This window comes from Plectropomus leopardus, chromosome 12, assembly GCF_008729295.1.
Source record: "Plectropomus leopardus isolate mb chromosome 12, YSFRI_Pleo_2.0, whole genome shotgun sequence".
NCBI classification, from domain to species: Eukaryota; Metazoa; Chordata; class Actinopteri; order Perciformes; family Serranidae; genus Plectropomus; species Plectropomus leopardus.
Genome location: NC_056474.1, coordinates 2,322,952 through 2,345,935, shown reverse-complemented (window position 1 = coordinate 2,345,935; position 22,984 = coordinate 2,322,952). Strand labels below are relative to the sequence as shown.

Sequence of the window (22,984 nt, the reverse complement as noted above, 5' to 3'; positions counted from 1 at the left end):
ACATTAAATTAAAAAAAAATCTATTTAAAAAAACATGCATGTTTTCTTTAAACAGTTACAGTAAAAAAATAAAAGACAATAATTTGAATGTGTATGCCCCTTCACTAAACCAGAATAAATAATAAAAAAATAACTAATTTAGATTAAATATCTCTATTTTAAGCTCAGATTTAGCTGTTTTTTTCTGATGGAAGTGTTCGTCTCACATAATGTGTTCAAGCACAGTTTTGGGTTTTTTTCTGTGATAAGTGGCAACAAAATACTATTTAAATTTGTGATCTCTTCCAAAATAGTTTTTAAAAAGTTCCTCCCAAGAGCTTAAACAGTGATTAATTTGCATGCCTGTCCCCTTTTTGCACCCCAAAATAAAGGGACAAACAGTCCCTAAGTTCACTTTTTTTATTATTAAACCAACATTTTCTTTAAATTCATTTCATAATTTTACAAAAAACAATATAACTTGAAACCTTGGAGCCTTAACATACAGTCATGGAAACAACAACAATTCAGCGTTTCCTCGACCGAACGCCAAACAGACGACGGCGGGACAGAGCAGCATATTTACAAAAAGTCAGTTCGACTACGAAACACCTTTCTTTTCTTTAAGAGCCCAAAATTTTCTGTACAGGACAAAACAAGTCAAACAACATCTCGAACGAGAGAAAGCAAAGAGGACTTTAATCTTCCAGGATGTAGTTCGGGTTGACGACCAGAACGACTTCTTCTTCTGTGCTGGAGGACTCGGAGCCCTTCAGCCCGGCCTGAGACAGCTCGATGAGGATGTGATCCTGCAGACACACGAGACGGAGAACGTCAAAACCTGGATTAAAAACGAGTGCCGGATTAAAGGTGACGACGCGTTTCTGCAGGAGGTGGGACTCACGTAGTGCACCAGCCGGTGGAGGACCTTCTCGATCAGACCCTTCTTAGTGACCAGCTCCTCCTCGGAGTCGATCTCGGACTCGATCTCCTTCAGATACCAGTTCACCACCGCGCTTCTCTTCAGCTGCTCCTCTTCCTCGGCTGCGACGCAGAGAGCAGGAAAAGGTTAGACTGAATTTAACCCTCTGAAACCCGGATCCACATCAGCTCCGTGAGAGCTGAGCGAGGCGCTTTCATTTCTAAAACATCTCACAAACGGCAAAAAGGCAACTTGGAAAGAAATGTCTGGCAAATTGAAAAATTTCTAAGATTTAGATTTTTTTTTTATTTATGGAAAACTATTCAGAAAATCATGTTTATAATTATCATAATTACATATTTAAAATTATGTTACAGAATTATTATTATTTTTAAGCATTTTTTCAGGCAATTTCCATATTTGTTTTTGCTTTTTTTACTTTTCTTTTTGATTTTATTTTTGCTAATTCAGGATTCAGGAATTAAGGATTTTTTTGTAACTTTTTACAAATTTCTTGTTAATTTTTGTTTTTGAAAGAAATCAAGATAATTATGTCAGGTTTTAAAGGTTTAAAAGGTGCAGAAATTAGGGATGCACAACAAAATCAGTCATGTACATAATTAGTTTATTATAATTTTTTATTATATAATTTTATATAATATATAATTTATTATTATTATAAGCACTTTTCAGCTTATTTCAATATCTGTTTTGTTCTTTAACTTTCTTTTTTTGTTTTGCTAATTTTCAGGAATATTTTGCAACTATATTTTTTTGGGCAATTTTTGCTCATTGCCTTCTTCCCATGTTTTTGAAAGAAATCAAGACTACTTGCTCAGGTTTCAAAGGGTTAAAAGAAAACTGCAAAAATTAGGGATGCAAAATAATTTCAGGCACATATAAAAAAAAATATGTCTGTCTATTTATTCATTCTTATTTACTCATTTATTATTTATTCATGTATTTATTTTTATGAGTATTTTTATGAGTATTTTTTTGAGTATAAATATCATATACACTGAAAAGCATTATTCTGTATTTCATGTCTCCATCATCTGACCGTTACGATAAAAGTCTGCTTAATATGACAGAAGACACTTGATGATCGCTATATTGATATCGGTATTGATTATTGGCCACATGAGTTGTTATATCAGCATATCAGCAAAAAAAGAAAAAATACGATATTGAGCATCCCGAACAGTAATTGGAAAAGTATTTCCAGCATTTTGCAGAGCGGCGTCCCTTACCTTCCTCGGCGCGGCGCAGATGCAGGACGAGCAGGTTGGAGATGCGTTTGTATTCGGTGAAGGACAGACGGAGAGACGGTTTGGGCTGACCGGCAGGCTCGGCGTGGCCGTTCACACCGTTCACGTGTCCATTGATTCCATTGACGTGCCCATTGACGCCGTCCACGTGTCCGTTTACACCGTTCACTCCGTTCACTCCGTTTACTCCGTTGGGGACGGCGTGTCCTGCAAAAGTTGGTATTAGTTAGAAGATCTCTGCATCTGCATTTAGATGCTAAAGTTAACTTTGGTATTTTTTAAACATGGACCCTATTTTCCATTTTTCCAATTTTGATTTCTTTCTTGGTAAGAAATGTCCCACAAAAAATGTAAAACATGAAAAGAAAATGAGATAAATATTTATTTAAAAAAAGAGGGGAGGATTATGAGAAAAATCCTTAAAAAAAAAATAGGAAATATCTGAAAAACTGTATTTGTAACTATAATCATTTTATATTTAAAATTAGGTTACAGAAAAAAAGACAGGAAAATAAAAAATATAAAATAAATGCATGTAAAATTAATATTTTCAGCATTTTTTAAAAAACATTTTTGCTAATTTTCAGCTAATTTTTTTGAAACTTTTTTCCTTTTTTTATTAATTTTTTGCTCATTTTTGGGCCACGTCTTGTTGCTGGCTGCCTTCTCTCCATGTTTTTGAAAGAAATCAAACCAGTTTGACACCTTGCTGACAAAAATACCAAAACTTACCTTTCAATGTGTACATCTGTGTGTGTGTGTGCGCATATATGTGTGTGTGTGCGTGCGTGCGTGCATGCGTGCGTGCGTGCGTACCATCCTCCTGCTCCTCCTCCTCCAGGTCGTCGTCCTGCTCCAGGTTGATGTCGGGCGTCTCCACTCTGATGATGGATTTGTTGAGCAGACGGAAAGCTTCCTTCACATGTTTGGGTTGAACCTGAACAAAAACATTAACGGGTTTAAATTTAAACTCAAAAGCAGAAATAAAAAATCAGTTATTTATTTTATCAATTAAAGAAAGAAGAAGGCAAAAAATAGATACAATATAACTTATTTCTGTCTTTTTATTTCTTAAATTAATTAATCAAAAATGATTTAACATCACAGGAGGGGAGGGTTAGAAAAAAAAAGTCTAAATTTTCTTTTGGAGCGTCGGTGGGAAATGATGATGACAATGATTTGTTATTATGTTATTTGTTTTCATTTTTTATTATAATTTGCACAAAACTAAATAAGAATTTCATCACAAAAAAAGCTTCTTTCATGCAGGATTGTCACTTTACGAGTTACATTTTTGGATTTTTTGTACACGGGAGTTTCTCTGTTTAAAGATGCCACATAAGAGAAATAATCATAATCATAATATTAATATGGAAGAAAGTTGATGACATCTACACAAGATTAATATCTTTAGATTTCATTTTGTACATCACATGCACTCCTGAAACTTTCACCAGGAAAAATAAAAAATAAAATAAATAAATATATTTTTTATTACTGCAGTTATGTTGTTAGAGTCCTGCACACACGTTCAACTCATGAGGACAACTGGATTCAGAATACGAATCGATGAGCAAATAATTCAGAACGAGTCGATAAATCAGGAGACGACTTCTCTGGGAACCGTTTTTGAGGAAAAAAAGAAAAAATTAGGGAGAAATTGGTGAAAGCGGCTCGTTTTTTGCGACTCACCTCGTCACAGCAGTGCATGCGCGCCATGCCCTCCGACAGGCGGATCATGCTCTCCAGCTGTCGCACCGTGATCCTCCAGGCGGACTTGGACACTCCTCCGGCGCCGTCACGCTGGCGGAGACGTTTGTACTGCTCCACGATGAACTCTTCGGATTCGCTGGAGATCTGCGGACGAGAAACGGTTAATGACGAGCGTGCAGACTGTTTGAAAGACTGTGTGTGTTTACAGCGGGTACACACACACACACACACACACACACAACACACACACACAGACACACACAGACACAGACACAGACACAGACACACACACACACAGACACACACACAGACACACACAGACACACACACAGACACACACACACACACACAGACACACACACACACACACACACACACAGACAGACACACACACACACACAGACACACAGACAGACACACACACACAGACACACACACAGACACACCTTTGGTTTGAACTGCCTTGCAGACAGCAGGTATCTGCGGATCTCGTCCAGAGCGTAAAGTCTGTCCACAGATTCCTCCACGCGGGAGTGCAGGTCCACGATGCGTCTGGCGATGGCGTAATCCGTCACCTGGGAGACACACGGGAGAAGGACGGCGTTTAGAATCACTGTACGGACACTGGATTATTAAAACAGATCAGAGGATGCAGAAATGAAACGTTTAGGGTGGAATAAAAAAGAACGAGAAATAAAAAGAAGTTTATTTAATAATCAGAGCGAGAACAAAAGCACAGATGAGCTCGCGGACCTCGTTACAGTCGTCCACCAGGATGAAGAAGAGGTCGAAGCGGCTCATGATGGGAGGCGTCAGGTTGACGTTCTGCTTCAGACTCTTGCTGCGGTCGTATCGCCCGCTGACGGGGTTGGCGGCTGCCAGGATGGAGGTGCGAGCGTTCAGGGTGGCCTGGACGAGACGGAGACAAAGACCCGTTAATCTGCCGCAGAGACGAGCGGACCTTCATTATTATGAACATACGACCGTACCGAACAGCCCAAAGCTTCAGTTATAAGGCTGACATTTCAATTCAAGACACATTTAATTTGATTTAATTTCATTTGTCATTTACTTTCCTACATTTAACTGTAACGTAACAGAAGTAAAGTCCAAAATTCTGACTTTATTGGAAAAAAAAACAAAAAAAAGGAAAAAGAAAAAGATGTAATCATTTTCAAAATTCACAACACGGTTTAAACAAAATATTATAATCCGGCGTGAACCGTAGTGTTCGAAACGAGTCAAATGTCAGATCGTCATTTTAGATTCGGGCTGCGTGCGGCTGCGTTACCTTGACTCCCGCCTTGGTGATGCTGATGGTCTGCTGCTCCATGGCCTCGTGGATCGCCACCTGGTCCTTCAGGTCCATTTTATCAAACTCATCAATGCAGCAAACTCCCTGAGAGGAAACGGCGTCGTTAATACAAACACGCACGTTATTACGTTTTCACCGTTTTACACCCGACGCAAAGTCGCAGCAGCACAACATCTTTCTGGGACTTCAGGTTTTTCTGGGGATTTTAGGACATTTCTAAGTTTTTCAGGGTGTTTCTAGTATTTCAGGACATTTCTGTGATTTTAAGACATTTGTAGAATTTTAACAATTGTTAAGATTTATGGACAGTTTCAGGATTTGATGACATTTTTAGGATTTTCAGACTTTTCTAGGATTTTAGCACCTTTGCAGGATTTTAAGGTTGTTTCTAGGATTTTAGAATTTTAGGCCATTTATAGGATTTTAGACCGTTTTTGGGATTTTAGGCTGTGTCTAGGATTTTAGTGCCTTTGCAGGGTTTTAGGTGGTTTCTAGGATTTTAGGCTGTTTTTAGGATTTCAGAACTATTCTAGGATTTTTGGATGTTTCTGGCATTTTAGGACCTTTGTGGGATGTTAGGACATTTCAAGAATATTAGACCATGTGTAGGATTTTAGGGAATTTCTAAGATTTTAGGACATTAGGGGCTTACCTAGGACCTCAGGAGGTGCGGGGGGATCCTCCACTGGCTTTTTTTTGATAAACATTTAAATGCTGCTTTATTCATTCTGGAACTTTATGTATATACAAAAAGTGCAAAAACACCTCACAATGTGAATCACTTTATTTTAATACTGAATTAGAGATTTTGGGGGACACTTGGCTTCCTATCAGGGGCCAGATTTGGCCTGCAGGCCATAAGTTGAGTAACACTTGCTCCTTAAACTTTCTACGTCTTCGCACTCACGTTGTCCGCCAGCATCAGAGCTCCGGCCTCGATGACAAACTCGTGGGACTCCTCGTCTCGGACCACAGCTGCCGTCAGACCCGCGGCGGTGCTGGCTTTGCCGCTGGTGTACACCGCTCTGGGACTGAACTCCTCCACGTGCCTGCGCACACACACACACGCAAACACACACATTTAAGTCACCATTCACACTGACATGTGAGCAGTGTCTCAGAGGAGACTGGAAATGTTGGACACATACTTGAGGAACTGGCTCTTGGCGGTGCTGGGGTCTCCGACGATGCAGACGTTGATGTCTCCTCTCAGCGAGGTTCCCTCCATGGTCGTTTTGGGAACGCCTCCAAACAGCATCAGCAGGATGCCGCGCTTCACCTCGTCATTGCCTGCAAATCAGGACATCGCCGCGTTAAAAACCTGCAGCTTGGACACTCTGAGACACACTCTGTCGGTGGACGCAGAGCAGGTTTCGGGCGCTGACCGTGGATGGTGGGGAAGAGGCTGGTGCACAGGTTGTGGTACAAGTTCTTGTCTTGGCTCATCTCGAACACTTTCTCCCACTCCTTCTCCGTCATCTGGCTCTTGATGCTTTCCGCAGTCTGCTCCTCGTCACGCAGCTCCTTACCACCGAACTACGGCAAGAGCAGACGCACACTTTTCACGTCTTCATTTAATCTGGTTTTACTGACTTTTAATGGACTTTGTTTTGGTTTCTGTTAAGCGTCTTTGAGTTTTCTAAAAAAGGCTCTCTAAATAAAATTCTTCATTTAGTTCGTTAGTTAGATATTTATTTCAAACATGCCAAATAAAAAAGGAGAAATCCAATCAAATCATATCCCATTTTTTCAATTTTAATTAAAAAAACAAAACCTTAATCATAAACATTAATATTCACACTTTTTGCCCCAATATTCACCATACATACTTTGATCTGAAAAACAAGAATTCAGAAAAAACAGAAAGCTGGATGGAGTTTATAACACCTGTGCTTTCTTCATTTATTCAATGTGAATTTATTTTATTTCATTTATTTTCATTGGTTTGGTAATTTATTTATCTGAACACCGGGAGCGTGTGGAGCTTTATTTCATTTGCTGTTTTGGGTTTGACGGATGTTGTTCGTGTGATTTCGGTGGAAACGTGCTGGTGTTTGTGTGTCTTACCCGCGGGTTGGTCGGGGTCACGTTGCACGCCAAAAAGGCGAGTCTGTACGACAGCTCTCTGACTCCCAGAGCTTTCAGTCCTCTCAAGCCGTCGGCCTCAAAGCCCTGAGGCCCTCCGGGAACGCGGGTGCTCGTCTCTGCTCGCACGCCTGGAGGCAGACGTCGCAAAATGTTTAAAAAAAAAAAGTATGATGTGTTCAAGTACTTTTTTGCTTTCCTCGATGTCACGCGGCAGTTTTTCATCACAGACTTGCGCAAAAACTAAATATTTTAAAAATGTTTTTCCAATAGAAAAGTGCTTCAGAAGTTCTAATAATTCTGTAACATAACTTTAAATTTAAAATTAAAATATTTACAGTGTGTGTATGTTTGAACTGGTGTGTGTGTGTGTGTGTTTATGTGTATGCGTTTATGATATAACCTATTTTTTATTGCCCGTGCCCTTTATTTCTGTCTAAAATGTCGTTTCGTCACCATTTTCGACGACATGCTATCCTATGTCACTTTTTTCCCCCAGCTTTTTAAAAATCATTTTCTAAACAGACTCATTTCTAGCAATACATTTCTCACCGAGTTGCTCATTTCCTTTTTTTTTAATGTTTCTGGGAGCAAATGCAGCAATTTGCACACAGTTCAAAGGTTAAAATACTCGTGAGAGGCGTCAGAGTTTACCACAAGAAAACTGATGTGTGCAGTGTTTCTTTTTGCAATCACAATCATACCTGGCGTGCTGAGCTGAGAGACGTCCGGCACGACGATGAGCGTCCCGGTGAAGTCACAGCGGTCTCCGGCCTGAGCCGTCTCCACAGCCTCGGCCCTCAGGACGATCTCCAGGGAGCGCGGGATGGATCCGCGGGGCAGCTCGGCCTGCGTCTCCTGGATACGCACCTGAACGCAGAGTCAGAAACCTCAAATTATCATCAGTTCACCTGTTTTTACACACACACACACACACACACACACACACACACACACACACACACACACACACACACACACACACACATTTATGCATCAGTCACCTTCTGGAAGTCGATGAACTTGGACTTGTGCGTGTCGAGGTGGAAGCGTGAGCGGTTGTTGCAGACGGGGTTTCTGCAGATGGTCGGAGGAGAGTATTTGAACTGCTGAGGGACGTCTTTGATGACGGCCTGACAGTCCATGCACAGGAAGGTGCCGCTCACCTGCAAATCAGCAAAAAACCACGAGCTCAACATCCCCGAATTTATGCATTTACAAGAAAACTTCACACGCAAAATGATCGTCTGTGTATCAATCACTCACCCCGTGTTAATGTGGAATTAGTTTAGTTTATTTGCACAGTTACAAATAAAATATTAAAAATTAATTATAAAAATGACAAAGTTAGCTGTGCAGGAAAGAAACCCAACATCTAAAAACCTAGAAGAAAAAAAAAAGAAATTTCAACAAAATCACAAATAGATGAAAAAAAAATGTGACAGAAAGAAAAAACGAAATTAAAATGTGAAAGTGATTCGGGAAAATGACGACTTCAAGGTTTTACTCAGTAAATTTCAGACGTGCGGACGTCTTAATCTGAGGAAAAATGGAGCCACAAGAAGGTGAATGAGAGTGTTTTGGGCGCCTCGGTAAATATGAATGTTTGATGATAAAGGAGAAAAAATGATGAAATTGAATTTGGGATAAAACCTTGTTTTTCTCACATACCTCCATTTAAGGATGGGCAGCATTTCTTTTTTTATGTGAGGAATTCAATAAAAAGGTTTTCTTCAAAAATTCATCAAAACTCAAAGTGAGAAACTGAAAAACAAAAGATCATTTTGTGGCTGAAATGTTCCTCCTCTGCGCGTCGCCTCTCATTAACTGATTATTTTCGTGCACGTGTTTCCTGCAGGATCTCTTACCAGTTCAGGGTGTACTGGGTGCGTCCGCACCACCTGACCACTGATCCTCACCAGAGTGCCGATACGCATCGACGACAGCTCGCGGATCCTAAAACGCACACAAGAAAAAGATCATCAACTCTTAGATTAAATGTTATTAAAAAGAACACACTGCAGCCACTATGTAACGTCTACTGAGAATACTGCAGTATATATTACAGTATACATAGTATATTATATGAATTCACAGTATATGATGCAAATAAAGCAAACAGACTGACTGAAAGTGCGTGCACACATATGGAGGTTTTTTTGTGTCACACGTACTTGTGTCTTGTCGGCAGATCCTCGAGCGCCACGTAGAACTCTTTGTTTAGAGGAACGTTCCCATGATCCCGAGCAAAGTTGCGCACCGCCCGACAGAGGAAGGGGTAAACTCTGCAAACACAATCCTTCATGTCAGCACACGGATGAGAATGCACCTGCTGGTTGTTTATTTTATTCATTAGCTGAATTTGCGGGGACAGACAATAATTAACGTTTCAGTTTGCACTTCCACATAAATGTGCCCGAGTTAGTTTATGATCTAATTTCCGTCTGTCGTCCCTAAGCTGGTTAGTACAAATGTGACGTCACGTGATCAATACAGTATTTCAGCACGCACTACACGTGATCAATGCAGTAAAAAATGTCAAGAAACTATATAATGATCAGATCTATATATTTTAAATTCTGATATGGGAAAAAGTTTATATACGTTTATATATTTGCATAGTGCTCCTTTCTTTTGAATTTACGTTTTTTAACTCAACCCCTGGAAACCTGAACAAACCGGCTTCATTTCTTTCAAAAACATGTAAGGAAGGAAATGAGCAACTTCACAAGAAATTACCACAAAATTAGCAAGTAATTAGTAAAAAGTTACAAGAAAATTACCTAAATATGATCACACAAAAATTTAAAGAAACATTGCAAAATAATAATAATAATAAAGTTTGAAAAAGGTACTAAATGAACATTTAATTAACCTAAATAGTTACTAATACTTTTCTTTCTCCATGTCTCTTGCTTTCTCTCCTTTTGTTTTTACATTTCTACATTTTTAATTTTTCAATTCATTTTCTTCTCCTAATTTCTTGCAATTTGCGACACATCTCTTGCTAAGTTGCTTGTTAATAATTAGTTGTTTTTTATTTATTTGTTTCTTCTTATTTTCAGGTAATTTCTCGTTAAGTTGCTCACTGCCTTATTTCCATGTTTTTGTTTTTAAAGGTGCTCAAGTTTAGTGTTAAGTATTATACAGTATTTGTATATATATTATATATTTTGTATTTCTGCAGTTATTCATCGACACTCGGGGTATGAGATGATAGAAAATCAGCTGTTCCGGTGAAAACACGTTACAGTTAAAGTAACTGCAGCACTGTGGTTAGAGAGCAAACTGTAAGGTAAACAGAGAGTTAATGAGCAGGTGTGGTACTCACCTGTAGTACTCCTCCTGGATGGTGGTCGCGAGCTCCTGGTTGAAGCCCTCCAGATCAGTGAAGCTCACGAGCAGAGTGTTCCTCTCAGGCCGGATCAGCTCCTCGGCCTCCCGGACATACTTCACCTCCCCGTCCCCGGTCTGAAACCTACACAAAAACAATAAATGCATATCATACATGAGCTCTAACAGCTGATCGACACCGCTCTGGATGCTCTGTAACGGTTAAATAACGTTTAAAAAACGATCATCTCGTGCACAGGCAGTTTGGGCCGACAACAACACAAAGACGCCTGCTGCAGCCGGACTTACTCCTCCAGAAAAGCCTGAAATAACTTCTGACATTTTTCCGCCAACTCGTCCTTCACGATCTCCCCGACGTTCTCCGCGGTCGCTGTGGCCACATCCATCCTGAAAACTCCGTTAACGGGAACAAAAGATCCAAAAACCGGTAAGAAACAAGAGCCGAGCCGCAGATCACCGGAGACACGCTGCACGCTGCGGAGCTTACAGAACACACTGCCAGTTTCGCGCGAAAAGAGGGACACGTGATCTTTGGCGCGCCACTTTCGACCAATCGGTGACGGTATGCGAACGTTCTCTGAGTTGTAGCCAATCAGGAGTGAGAATGTCAAAGTGACGCAATGCGCTTCTGATTTTTCCCGCGAAATGCTTCCCGTTTTTCAGATCAATAAAGTTCAGAGAAAAAATGATCAACAGACGTATAAAAAAAAGAAACGTAAGCTTTGTTCTACCGGTGTCTGTGCGCGTGTCTCTGTCAAATAATTATGTATTAAAATTTGACTCGTAAACATAATAAAGATAAAATCACCGCTTCGAAATAATAAAGGTTTCATTTTGAGTTTAAAAAATAACGCTAGAAATTCAAGAAATATAACGATTTACACTCACACTGACACCAGGCAGATCAGCAAGATATTAATGAAAAGTTGTTTATTGTTTAATAAATAATAATAGGAAAACTAAAAGCCAGAACCAAAAAAGAAAATAACCTTAAGAAGCTAAAAATACAACATTTTTATACCATAATTTTAAACATATTATTATAAGAATCATGAATATAATTTTCCCTACATTTTGTATATATTTAATAATAATGATAATATTAATAATAATAAATAACATATTTTATAGAGCGCTTAACAGAGACAAAACCAACGTCAATTAAAGTCATTAAAACATCCAGAATAAATAAAAACAAAATCAGTAAAAGCAAGACAGACAATAATTCATTCATTCATTCATTAATTAATAATACCCCCATTTTTTCAATTTGTGGGACATTCTTCTGCAAAGTTGTTGCCTTTTGCCCCCATGTTTTCAAAAGAAATCAAAGTCATTTTCTCAGGTTTCAGAGGTTTAAATACCTGTCACATGTTTTAGGGCACAGCACAGGAAGGATAGTACTGATGAAGGTTTAAAGGGTTAACAACAGTAACGTCCCTGAAGTACTAACTCTGACCACTGTGGGGCAGAAAACACTCGTGTAACTATATACACGTATACAGTGTTTTCTTTTTTTGTTGCAAGCATGTGACTTTTTACTATATATTTGGTATTAAACTTTGTATTACATGTACATTGTCAATTTGATACTGTGAACAATATAGTTTGATATATTATAGTTTTTAACTAGTATTATAACTTCTTCCAAAGTCCAGTATTTGGTAACCAACAAAGCTTTATTATCAGCGTAGCTTCCTCAGTCGAATACTGTAAAGACCTGTATGGTCTTTGTTTGTTTTTTTGGTTCTGCTCTTTTTTAAACAACATTTCATTAATATACTGTGTATACAGAGTACACCATATAATGTATATACACAGATTCTGTTGGCAACAATAGGATTTTGGTATCTGACCCCCCCAGCATTTTGTACTCCATATTCAGTCTGAGTAGGACTGACCAATCACATTTGGATGGCAGGTGAAGCTCAAATGGGGCAGAATGCAATTTTAAGACCCATCTTTTTTTTTTTAATCCTAATTTTATTTCATAATTGTTATACTGTCACCAGGTATTGCAGTTTTTGTCTGATTTTATATGCCGCAGTGTAATCTTTTGGGCACTGAGCCGCCAGCTTTGCTTATACGCTTCATATCTGGTATTTATGTTATGGCTGTGTTTTATTTGTTTTTCTTCACATTGGCTGATTTATTTTGCTTAAATCCTGCAACGTTTAAACTCTGGGATCAACTATTTATTTATGCATTGTTTGTGTAATTTTGTGTGTTTGTATCGTTGTTACTGCTTTGTTTTTTAACAGTAGTAGCCTATCAGGGTGGGGGGGTTAATGGGATCTTTCTACGCATGTTGATTTTGTATAATTTATCTTGTATAACTGTATATTTTGAAAACTCAATAAAGGGAACAAAAAAAGAAATCTGGGATCAACTTCTTCAGGCACTTTGTAACTCTGGAAAAGTGCATTATAAAAATTATCATGATTAGTCTTAAAATTAAGCTTTTTTACTAGCTTTATAAAAATATAATTTATGTGCATTCATATGCAGATATCTGTTTATAGAGATTGGCCAAAAATGATCAGCACAAAGACGAGGAACTCAGCAAAGTGGTGCAGTCCGCCTCTGCAGGTTTTCAGTCCCAGCACCATCTGTGAGCAACAAACACCGATTTCTCCTCTATTATTCCATTAATGTCTATTTCTGCTCCCACATCATTCTCACGTCTCCACCTGCGGAGGTCAATACAAACACTCCGGCGGGCTATTGGTTTCACCTGTCACATTGTGTGAATCCACCAGGAACAGAGCAGGAAGTCATCGCGGGCCATTTGGACGCAGACCAGCTTCTCTCGCTCCGTCTTTATTTTCTCCTTTTGTCCTGACCTCTGCTTTTCCCACCATTGTTCAGCAGCAGGAAACTCAGCGCGTCTCAATATGAGGCCACCTGACCATCTGTGAGCGCACGCACGCACGCACACGCGCGCGCAAACACACACGCGCACACGTCAGAAGAGTTCAAGTGTCATCAAGGTTGATGAGGAGCCTTTTTTTATATTACATTTGCCTCTGTAATGTGATCAATTTTTGTGATAGATTTTTCTTTATTTATATATACATATATTTTACAAATAACACATTTTACATTTTTCTATATTTTTTATTTTATATAACTTTTTCTTGTTTTTTTTAAATATATGAAAACAATAACACAGTAATCATAATTATAGTTTGGACATTTTATCATTTAAAAAATATTTTTCTAATCATCTGCTTTCTTTAAAAACACATTTTCTTTTCACCTTATACCAATTTCTAGCAACTGTCTTTTTTCATGTTTTTATGTTTTCATGTTGTTCAAATCAAACAGATGCTCATGTTTCAGAGATTTAAATTTCCATTTATTTTTATTTATTAAAGCAGTTCCAATTTATGGTGCAATCTAAAGACTTTGGGTTTTTAATTTTATAATTATTAATCCATACATACTGCACTGTGTATTTTGTTTTTGTTTGTTTGTCATTTTGAGTATTTTAAATTGTGCAAGAAAAATAATTTAAAAAAATAAATCCCATCTAAAAAAAATCTAAATCTAAATCTAGTCATGCAGCGTGCACCAAACCAGTGTGTTTGCAGCGATGGAAACCTTGATGATTTGTGTCGGAAAACAAGACGATGGGAACAAACACTTGTAAGAGCAGCAGGATATGAAAGAGAAGAGGGACGAAGATTTGAAAAGAGGCGTTTCCTGCTGTGTTTGTATTCACACGGTGACGCACGCACGTTGTTTTGGTGCCCCTGAAACAGTGACTGAGGTTCATGACTGCTCTCATCCAAACTGAGAGAAACGGGGTACACCTGGTTTACACGCAGACCCCACCTTTAAAATGACGCAGCAGACAGTTAACCCTTTAAAACAGATCACATTGGCTTAATTTCTTCATTTAAAAAAAAACATGGGAAGAAGCCAATGATGCTACTTAACAAATAAATGACTGAAAAATTTGCAAATTAACAGAAAATTATCAAGGAAATAAAAAAAACAATGAACAAGGAAATGACCACACACACACACACACACACACACACACACACAAACAAACACACACACGTACAGCACTAACCACCAAATGAGCGCAGTGCAGAGTGGAGGCGATGAGCTCCTCAGTGGGACACGATTGGAGGGACTCAGCTGGACCGTCTACCGAAACAAAGAACAGAAAAGCTCAGACTACAACACACACACACACACACGCACACACACGCAGCATGACTTCTTTCTCTGCTCAGGATGCCATTACTCCACCATACATTCAATAATATTGTTAATAATAATACATTTATTTATGCCTCACTTTTCTAAACAGATGTTACAAAGTGCTTCCCAAAACAATAACAACAGATAAATGAAGCAAAAAACAATAAAATAACTGTAAAATTATGAGCTGGTTAAGCAAGGTGATTAACCCTTTGAAACCTGAGCAAATTGGCTTGAAAATGTGGCAAGAAGACAATGAACAACTTCAGAAATGGACCAAAAATGATCAAGATATTAAAATGTAAATAACCTCAAAAAATAACAAAGGAAAAGAAAAAATAAGAAAAAAAACTCTAAATATTAAAATCCAGTAAAATAACATTTGTATTTTTTTGTAACATGATTTTAACTATAAAATTATATCTTTATAATTTTCTTAATGTTCTTTTACGCAAAATTTCAGGTAATTTTCTTGTCATGTTTAAGTTATTTCTTGCAATTTGTGGGACATTTCTCACCAAGCGGCTCACTGCCCTTTTCCCCCAAAGAAATCTTTTTTTTTGTCACATATCAAAGATTTAAATGCTTTTGACAGACGTCCGAATGCAGCAAAAGAAAGGTTTCAAAGGGTTAAAGCGATTAATTCTGCAGCAGCTCTCGGTGTGTTGGTGAGTGCTGACTTGCTGCGTCTCGGCTGTTTGATTGTTTTAGCTGCGTGTTTTTCCTAAAATGAGCCGCAGGAAGTCTTTCCTGTTTTGAACGCACTATGAATAGAAGAGAGAATTGTGTTTGTGTGACAGAGAGAGACAGAGGACAAGAGACGAGGAAAACATATGAAAAAGTGCGTTTTTCTTCTGCGTTAAAAAAATAATAAATAAAAATGACTCCACAAACGTTTCTGTGTATATGAAGCCGCGTATGTTTCTGAGAGGATGCACTGATGCTGCAGTTTATTGTGAAGCTGAGTTACTGTATCCTTCTTTCATCTTTCTCACACCTCTCTGCTCCAGGAAACAGGACACAGTAAACTTCCAGCTTCTGTTTCTCACTTCCAAGTGGAAGTAGGTTTGTGGGAAGCAAGCACTGTTGTGTGTGTGTGTGTGTGTGTGTGTGTGTGTGTGTTGAAGCGCTGGAAAAAAGGCCCTCTTGACCGTTTCTTGCTCCCTTTTCTCTCACGTAGAAGCAGCAAACTGTTTATATCATCAGCATAAATCTGTACTCTCCCAAAAAAAAAACAGCGACACACAAACACACAATCGCTGACGCACTCGTGTGACTCATCAGACACACAGAACCGGCTTATTGCACCGTGTCACATTTTCAAAAAGGCAGTTTGATTTTTCAAAAGAACGTTTTTTTTGTGCATCCACGCTCCGGATCAGTGGACTCAGACGGACGAGCGATCATGAATCAGCACAGACGAGCTGATTATGATAAAGATTAGAGCCACAATGACGAAAAAATTTCCACACCTTTTCCCCCCAAAGACTTTGTCTGCAAAAAAAAAAAAAAAACAGCTCAAACACACAAAACACAAAGTAAAACGTTTCCAAAACGACAATCTTGATTTTGCAGATTTGGTCCGTTTGCAGACGTTTAAACTGTTTATGTGACCAAACAGATTTGCTTCAGACTTGTTTCTTCCTTTTCCACATTTCCTGTCTCTTCTTTAATGTGTTATTTTTTTTGTGATGAAGCTGAGACGCTTTCATCTACCGCCTCATTAGCCTGCTGGTAGATGAAATTTTGGGCCTGATATTTATCAAACACACTCAGGAAACTTTGTGGGTTTGGTTGTGGCTGAGAGGTTCAATTACTCAGCAGAAAGTCACAGTTTCACTCAGGAAGCAAGAAACTTGTGTCACGAGACAAAAGCCTTCTGACAAATATGGGTATTTGTTTATTTTATTAAAAATATCAACAGTAAAAAACAATCGCACAGATTTACCAACAGTATTTACAGGAGACACATTTCACAGTGAGGGAGAAGACGAGTCGTGGGCCAGCAGACTGCTTCTTCTCAAACACCAAACACACACACACATACATATACACAGTATATACACATATATACAGGGTCCGCACGCATTCTCTTAGACTACATTTCAAAACTTTTCCAGGACTTTTCAAGCGATGTTTTTTATGTTTATTCAAACATAATCTCAGCATCTCACATGAGGGGTTCAAAAACTGTTAAAATTGTCAAAATCCAACAGTAACTGCTGTTTTTCAAGACTTTGGCTACATTAAACGGTGTCATTCTGGCAAATTTTTTAAAAGCACACCTTTTAAAAATTTTAGGAAAAAAAAAAATTTGCCCCAGAATTTTAAGGTTTTTAACAAAAAAATCACCAAAAGGTTTTTCTAAAAAAAAATACAAAAAATTTCTAAAAATGTTTAGGTTTCCTATAAAACTCAACAAAAACTAAAAAAGAAAAAAATTGCCAAATTACAAAAATTTAAAAAAAAGAAACAAATATGCAAAAACGTTTACATTTTCTATAAAAATAGCCAAAAAATAATAAAAAAAGAAGAAAAAAAAAGCCAAAATAAAAAAAAACAAAAAAACACACCTTTTAAAGGCATATTTTCTACAGAAAATAAATTCACTGTTATGCTACATTAATGTAATTTGATTTATTATATAGGCTAAAACACTTAAACATGATGTTTTTTGAAAGTTTCTTTGGTTTTTACTACTTCTATGACTCTTCAAGGCCTGGAAAAAGCGATTGTGAAATTCCATGACTTTTCCAGGTTTTCCATGAGCGTGGGAACCCTGTATATACAGCACAGGCAGACACTAGCTGGAATGTAAACTGGAGGACTCGGACTCTGTGGTGGTGGAGGCGCGCCCGGGCGTCTCCGGGGTAAAATCTTCAAACTGGAGGCTCGGCTCAGGGTGAGGGCTCTGCGGGCTGAACTCTTGAACCCGGCCCCCAGGAAGGCGTACAGCAGCGGGTTCAGGCAGCAGTGTGCGAACGCCATGGGCTCAGCCACCGCCAGCCACACACGCCCAGCACGGCCTCCAGGCCGCAGCCCGCGCGGCAGCACCTCCAGGCGCAGCAGAGCGTCCACGGAGATGCCGGCTCCGTACGGCAGCCAGCACACGAAGAAGCAAAGGACCAACGCGATGGTGGTCCTGACGGCTCGCCGCTTCTGCCTCTGGCCCCCCAGAGGGCCCCGGGTCAGCCTGGTGACGATGACGCAGTAACACACCAGGAGCACCAGACCCGGGATCACCAGACCCACCAGGACCAGCTGGAGGTGGAAGACTGCGACCCAGATCGGGGCGTTGTCTGCTGGGTAGAACCGCTGGCACAGAGTGGCCCCCTCGCCCCCCTCCTGAGTCCGGGCGTAGATCAGGTCCGGCACTGCCAGGAGGCCGGCGGGCAACCAGGCGCCTGCAGGGAGAGACGAGGAGGAGACATAAGAGACTCGGGGGGACGAGATGCAAACAATACAGAAAGAAAGGCGATGCTACAAACCGTGGGAGACATGTCAAATAATTTTTTGAGCATTTAGGAAGGACATTTGATTGTGGCTTTAGGGGAGGAGCATACGACCTCAAATGGCTGTATTTTTTATTAATTTTTACTTAAATCTTACCATAATTTAAAGAGACAAATTGGCAATATTTTTTCTTTAATTTTTTGGGGGGATTTTTTAATGAAAAGATTTTGATGGGTTTTTTTTCCCATTTTGAACATTTTTGGTGATTGGTTTTTCTTTTTTGAAGAAAAGATTTTGTTTTGTTTTTTTGGCGACTTTTTTTCTTTAAAAATTCTTTTTTCATTTTAAAGAAAAGATTTAGATGATTGTTCTTTCTTTTACATTTTTTGGCGAATTTTAAAGAAAAGATTTTTTTTTCTTTAAAGATTTTTGGCAAATTTTAAAAGATTTTGGTGATTTTTTCCCCCCTCAAAAATCACCAGAAATTACTTTTCCAAAACTTTCAAGGTACGTTTAGTTTTCCAACTCTTTTCCAGGCCTGAAAAATGCAAAATTGCAAATTCTTTTTCAAGATTTTCATGACCGTACAAATCCATAAAAATGCTTCAACACTCACCCACATAAACCAGTTTGTGCGCCAGCAGCTGCCTCAGCCCGCCGGTGTTGGTGTCCGTGGCTCGCACCACCGCCAGGTAGCGGTCCAGGCTGATAAATGCCAGGATGAGCACGCTGCCGTACAGGTTGACCGTGTAGATAACGTGCACACCGACGCAGGCGACCGCTCCGAAGCGCCAGTCGGCCAGAGCTGAGTCCACGGCCCAGAACGGCAGCGCCAGAACAAAGAGGAGGTCAGCGGCGGAGAGATGGAGGCGGTACCGATCAGTGAGGCTGCACTTTGACCTGACGACCAACACACATACTTGTACTTTAGTATCCTCTTTTCATGCCACTTCATACTGTGACTCTACTACATCTCAGAGGGAAATATTGCACTTTTTATTTCACTACATTCATCTGAACGCTTTAGTCATTTTACAAATTAAGATTTTGCATAAAAAAATAGGAGTTTGTTAACTGTTTTCAAAAATATTCCAAATTCTGTCCAAAGTTTTACAGATGCGACTTCTGCCTCATTACTTCGAGCCCTTAACAGACGATATTATCAAGATAAAGTCATAACTGATACTTGATATCACCGTTTACATCTACAACAACATCTCTGACATCCTGTTTTTTTCTTTTACTGTGTGTGTATAAATGTGTGTGTGTGTGCATATTTGTTCAGAATGATAATTCTGTATGTGCATTTTGAGGAAAAAACAACATTAAACATAATTAGATAAACACACTTAAGAGTTTATAAAATATGTTTTGTTATTAATAAAATTCTCAAATATTTATACGAGTAAAGCTGAAATGATGAGCTGATTAATCAGTTCGCTGACTGACAGAAATTTAATAGCAAAATAATTTCTTTAAAGATTTAAAACACTTGACGCCAATGTAGACGTGTTTTGTTTGTTTTTTAAGATTTTTCTGTACTAGGTACTTTTACTTTGAATACTTTAAGTATATTTTGCTGATTATACTGACTTGTTTTCATTTAGATAATATTGTCAATAGAGGGTTTTAATTTGTATTAGAGTATTTTTTTTACAGCATTGTATTACCTCTTTGCGCAAAAAACACAAGTGTGTATAAATTATGATAATTTGTTATATATAAAATTACAAAAAAGTTTGTTCAGAGCTGAAATAGTTAGTTGATTAATGAATTAGCTGACTGAGAAAACTAAATGCCAATTATCTGTAACTTTTTTGTAAAAATGTAAATCTTTTTTTATTTTATTTTTCCGTATTGAATTCTGAGTTTTGTGATTTTTTTCTAATAATTTTTAGATATTTTGGTTATTTTCTAATTTATAATTAATAAATTAAAATTTTTGTTTTTACATTTTTCTGCATTGGATACTTTTAGTTTTGTGATGTTTTTATATATTTTAAAGTTTTGGTGAGTTTAGTTTGTTTTTTTTTTTTAGATTTTTCTGCATTGGGCACTTTAAATACTTAAAGCACATTTTGCTGATTACACTCACTTACTTTTAAGTAACATTTCCAACTTTTACTTGTAAAAGAGTATTTTCACAGCGTGGTATTAGTACTTTTACATACTTCTATCACTACTTATTGGTTCTTATCACAGACACAAACTGATCCATCAAACATCTTCTCACCTGCGCTGGCAGCCGAGCACGATGACGACCAGGCCGTTTCCGGTGATGCCCAGGATGAAGATGAGAGCGCGTAAACGACGGGCAAAAAGACCTGCTGAAGCTCAGCGGTCATCACGTGCTCCACGTCACACGGCTCCTCCAGATCCCCCCCCGAGGTCCCCAGAACCGGAACCCGAACCGGTGTCATTGAGGTCGTAGTCAAAGACGATATGCTGTGGAGATAAAGGTGATTATTACGGGCGGGAGGAAGAGAAAAATGAATTCAGATTTGTTAATGTGCGTAAAAGTTTCCCACGTGAGTGACATCCTCACCTCATAGTAGGACATGACGGGGGCTGTCCCTCTCTCAGCGGACTGAAGTGGAGGTCTCTGTCTGCAGGGATATATAGCTGCTTCACGCTCCTCCCCTGAACACCCCGACACATCTGCGCTCCTGCTGGGTTTTTTCCTGTTTTCGAGGTGTCAGGTGCTGATAGTGCTTCTATCGCAGGATGCTGCCTTGTGTGCGCGCACTGTTTGAATTGTTTTGGCCCTGAGACCTCTGCGTTGTGATAATCAGGAACTATTGGCTATAGAAAGACCGCCGATGGGAATCAGACAATGTGTGTGTGTTGTGTGTGTGTGTGTGTGTGTGTGTGTGTGTGTGTGTGTGTGTGTGTGTGTGTGTGTGTGTGTGTGTGTGTGTGTGTGTGTGTGCGTGCGCGCAGACTCCATGCTCTGTTAGATCAGGACAAGAGCAGGAGATTGAGGAGAGCTGCTGTATGTGCGTCAGTGTTTATGTGATGCGTGTTTGCATGAACATGCATGCGAAGGAGGCGCAGAGGGAACACACGTGCTGCTGTGTGAGTGTGTGTGAGATGATTATCAGCTGTAACGCTGTTCAGTTAAAACTCCCTCTCATTTGACAGGCTCAATACCATACACAATAATAACAATAATAATAATAAATAATAAATAATAATAAAAAGAAGAAATGACGTGGAAAAAGTGCTTAAACTATAATAAATCTGTAACATAATTTTAAATATGTAATCCTGAGTATAAGAATAGTTTTTCCTTGGCTTTAACAATAATAATAGTAATAGTAATAATAATATTAATAAAAGGAATTCATTTTACAAAATTATAGGTCTGTCTACAATTTGGTTTTGAATTTTTCCTTTCTGAATAAGAGAAAAAAAAATAATAATTTCATTTCAAAAATCCAAAAATGAAAAATATAAAACTAGCTATTTTTGTTTTCGGGGTCAGAAATGGAATGTAAAGAATAGAAATGCCACTTAATTTTCTTTTTCTATTAAAAAAATATTTAAAATACAAAGGAAACAAAGGCCTAAAGAACCGTCTTTTCTTCTCTTTTTCCTAAACCAGAGGACTGAAGACTGAACTTTTTATTTAAACTAGTGATGTAACTGCTATGGAGCTATATTCTGGTGTAATTTTAGACTTGCCAAAACAGATTAATGCTCACTTTGTCTTTGAATGAGTAAAGTACAGCTTTCCCTGTTTCAGCACCATTAATTTAGGTCCACAAAAATGTTTGGTTTTGCCACTGACAGGCTCAGATTATTATTATAGGTGTCTGAAAACATATAAAAGGATCCCTACAGAGATAGACTTTTTTTGTTAAAGAGTAAGATCCTGATTTTAACACGAAAAAGCCCCAAAATCGCCTTCGCCAAACCCACCAGACTCCATTTAAAGGCAACAGAAGCAAAATAAAACTTCCATTCTGAAATTATTTCATTCATTTCAATACAACTTAATACTTTTAATATCGTCGGCCAGCAGACTCTTCCTGTCCTGACGCAGGCAGTTCTGACTCTAAATCCCCGTCCTCTCTCAAAACATTAATCCCAAAAATCAACAGCAACGAGACTGAACTCTCAGTCTCTTATCTCTCTCATGTTTTCTCACCCTTCCTCTGCGTTCACCGTTATCAGCAAAAAAAAATAACAGCTGTGTGAAAAGACCTTTTCCTGGTTTATCCTCATCAAAGTGATCCAAAACAGATGCCTGTTTTGAAATGAATACAGGAATGAACTACATGAATAAATGAGGTTGTAGAAATAATTTCATTTTAATTTAAGTCCATTTTAAGCATCAAATTGTATTTATTTATGCATTTATTTCCATATTAATCTCAATAATAGGGTGTCCTAACCTCTTAATTTATTTTTATTATTTACATATTTAATTATTCTTTTATTTATTTTCGTTTTATCTTTTAATGTACCTATTTATTACATTATTTACACTATGACACAGAGCTAAGACACTGTAACTGTCATGCTAATTCAAATACGCAGCGCCACCATGTGGACTTTTAGAGAATGGCTCAAACACCAGTACTCATTCACCTTTTCGTCATACTTATTTCTGTTTTTTTAATTAATATTTTTGTTCTAATCTATTCTTTATTTTTTAAATTACACGACTTAAACATC

The 22,984-nt window shown here is 38.4% G+C and overlaps 2 protein-coding genes across 2 annotated transcripts; both read right to left on the bottom strand.

The window, feature by feature from the left end:
• Positions 1 to 101: 101 nt before the first annotated feature.
• On the bottom strand, positions 102 to 11,146 carry mcm6 (minichromosome maintenance complex component 6). Its single transcript, XM_042496954.1, has 18 exons — positions 10,925 to 11,146; positions 10,614 to 10,760; positions 9,457 to 9,567; positions 9,151 to 9,238; positions 8,287 to 8,448; positions 7,987 to 8,152; positions 7,265 to 7,413; positions 6,583 to 6,733; positions 6,346 to 6,487; positions 6,105 to 6,246; positions 5,174 to 5,281; positions 4,636 to 4,791; positions 4,329 to 4,457; positions 3,862 to 4,026; positions 2,986 to 3,106; positions 2,152 to 2,376; positions 884 to 1,023; positions 102 to 788 (listed from the first exon to the last, which is right to left on the bottom strand). The coding sequence occupies exons 1-18, from the start codon at positions 11,020 to 11,022 to the stop codon at positions 678 to 680; spliced, it is 2,511 nt and encodes an 836-aa protein (XP_042352888.1). The 5' UTR covers positions 11,023 to 11,146; the 3' UTR covers positions 102 to 677.
• A 6,421-nt stretch (positions 11,147 to 17,567) lies between these two features.
• LOC121951604 (C-X-C chemokine receptor type 4-like) lies at positions 17,568 to 20,864 on the bottom strand. Its single transcript, XM_042497991.1, is given in 7 exon segments — positions 17,568 to 17,710; positions 17,713 to 18,255; positions 18,921 to 19,204; positions 20,538 to 20,605; positions 20,608 to 20,688; positions 20,690 to 20,749; positions 20,850 to 20,864. Coding segments are annotated over 7 exon segments (1,107 nt in total). The 3' UTR covers positions 17,568 to 17,654.
• Positions 20,865 to 22,984: the final 2,120 nt, after the last annotated feature.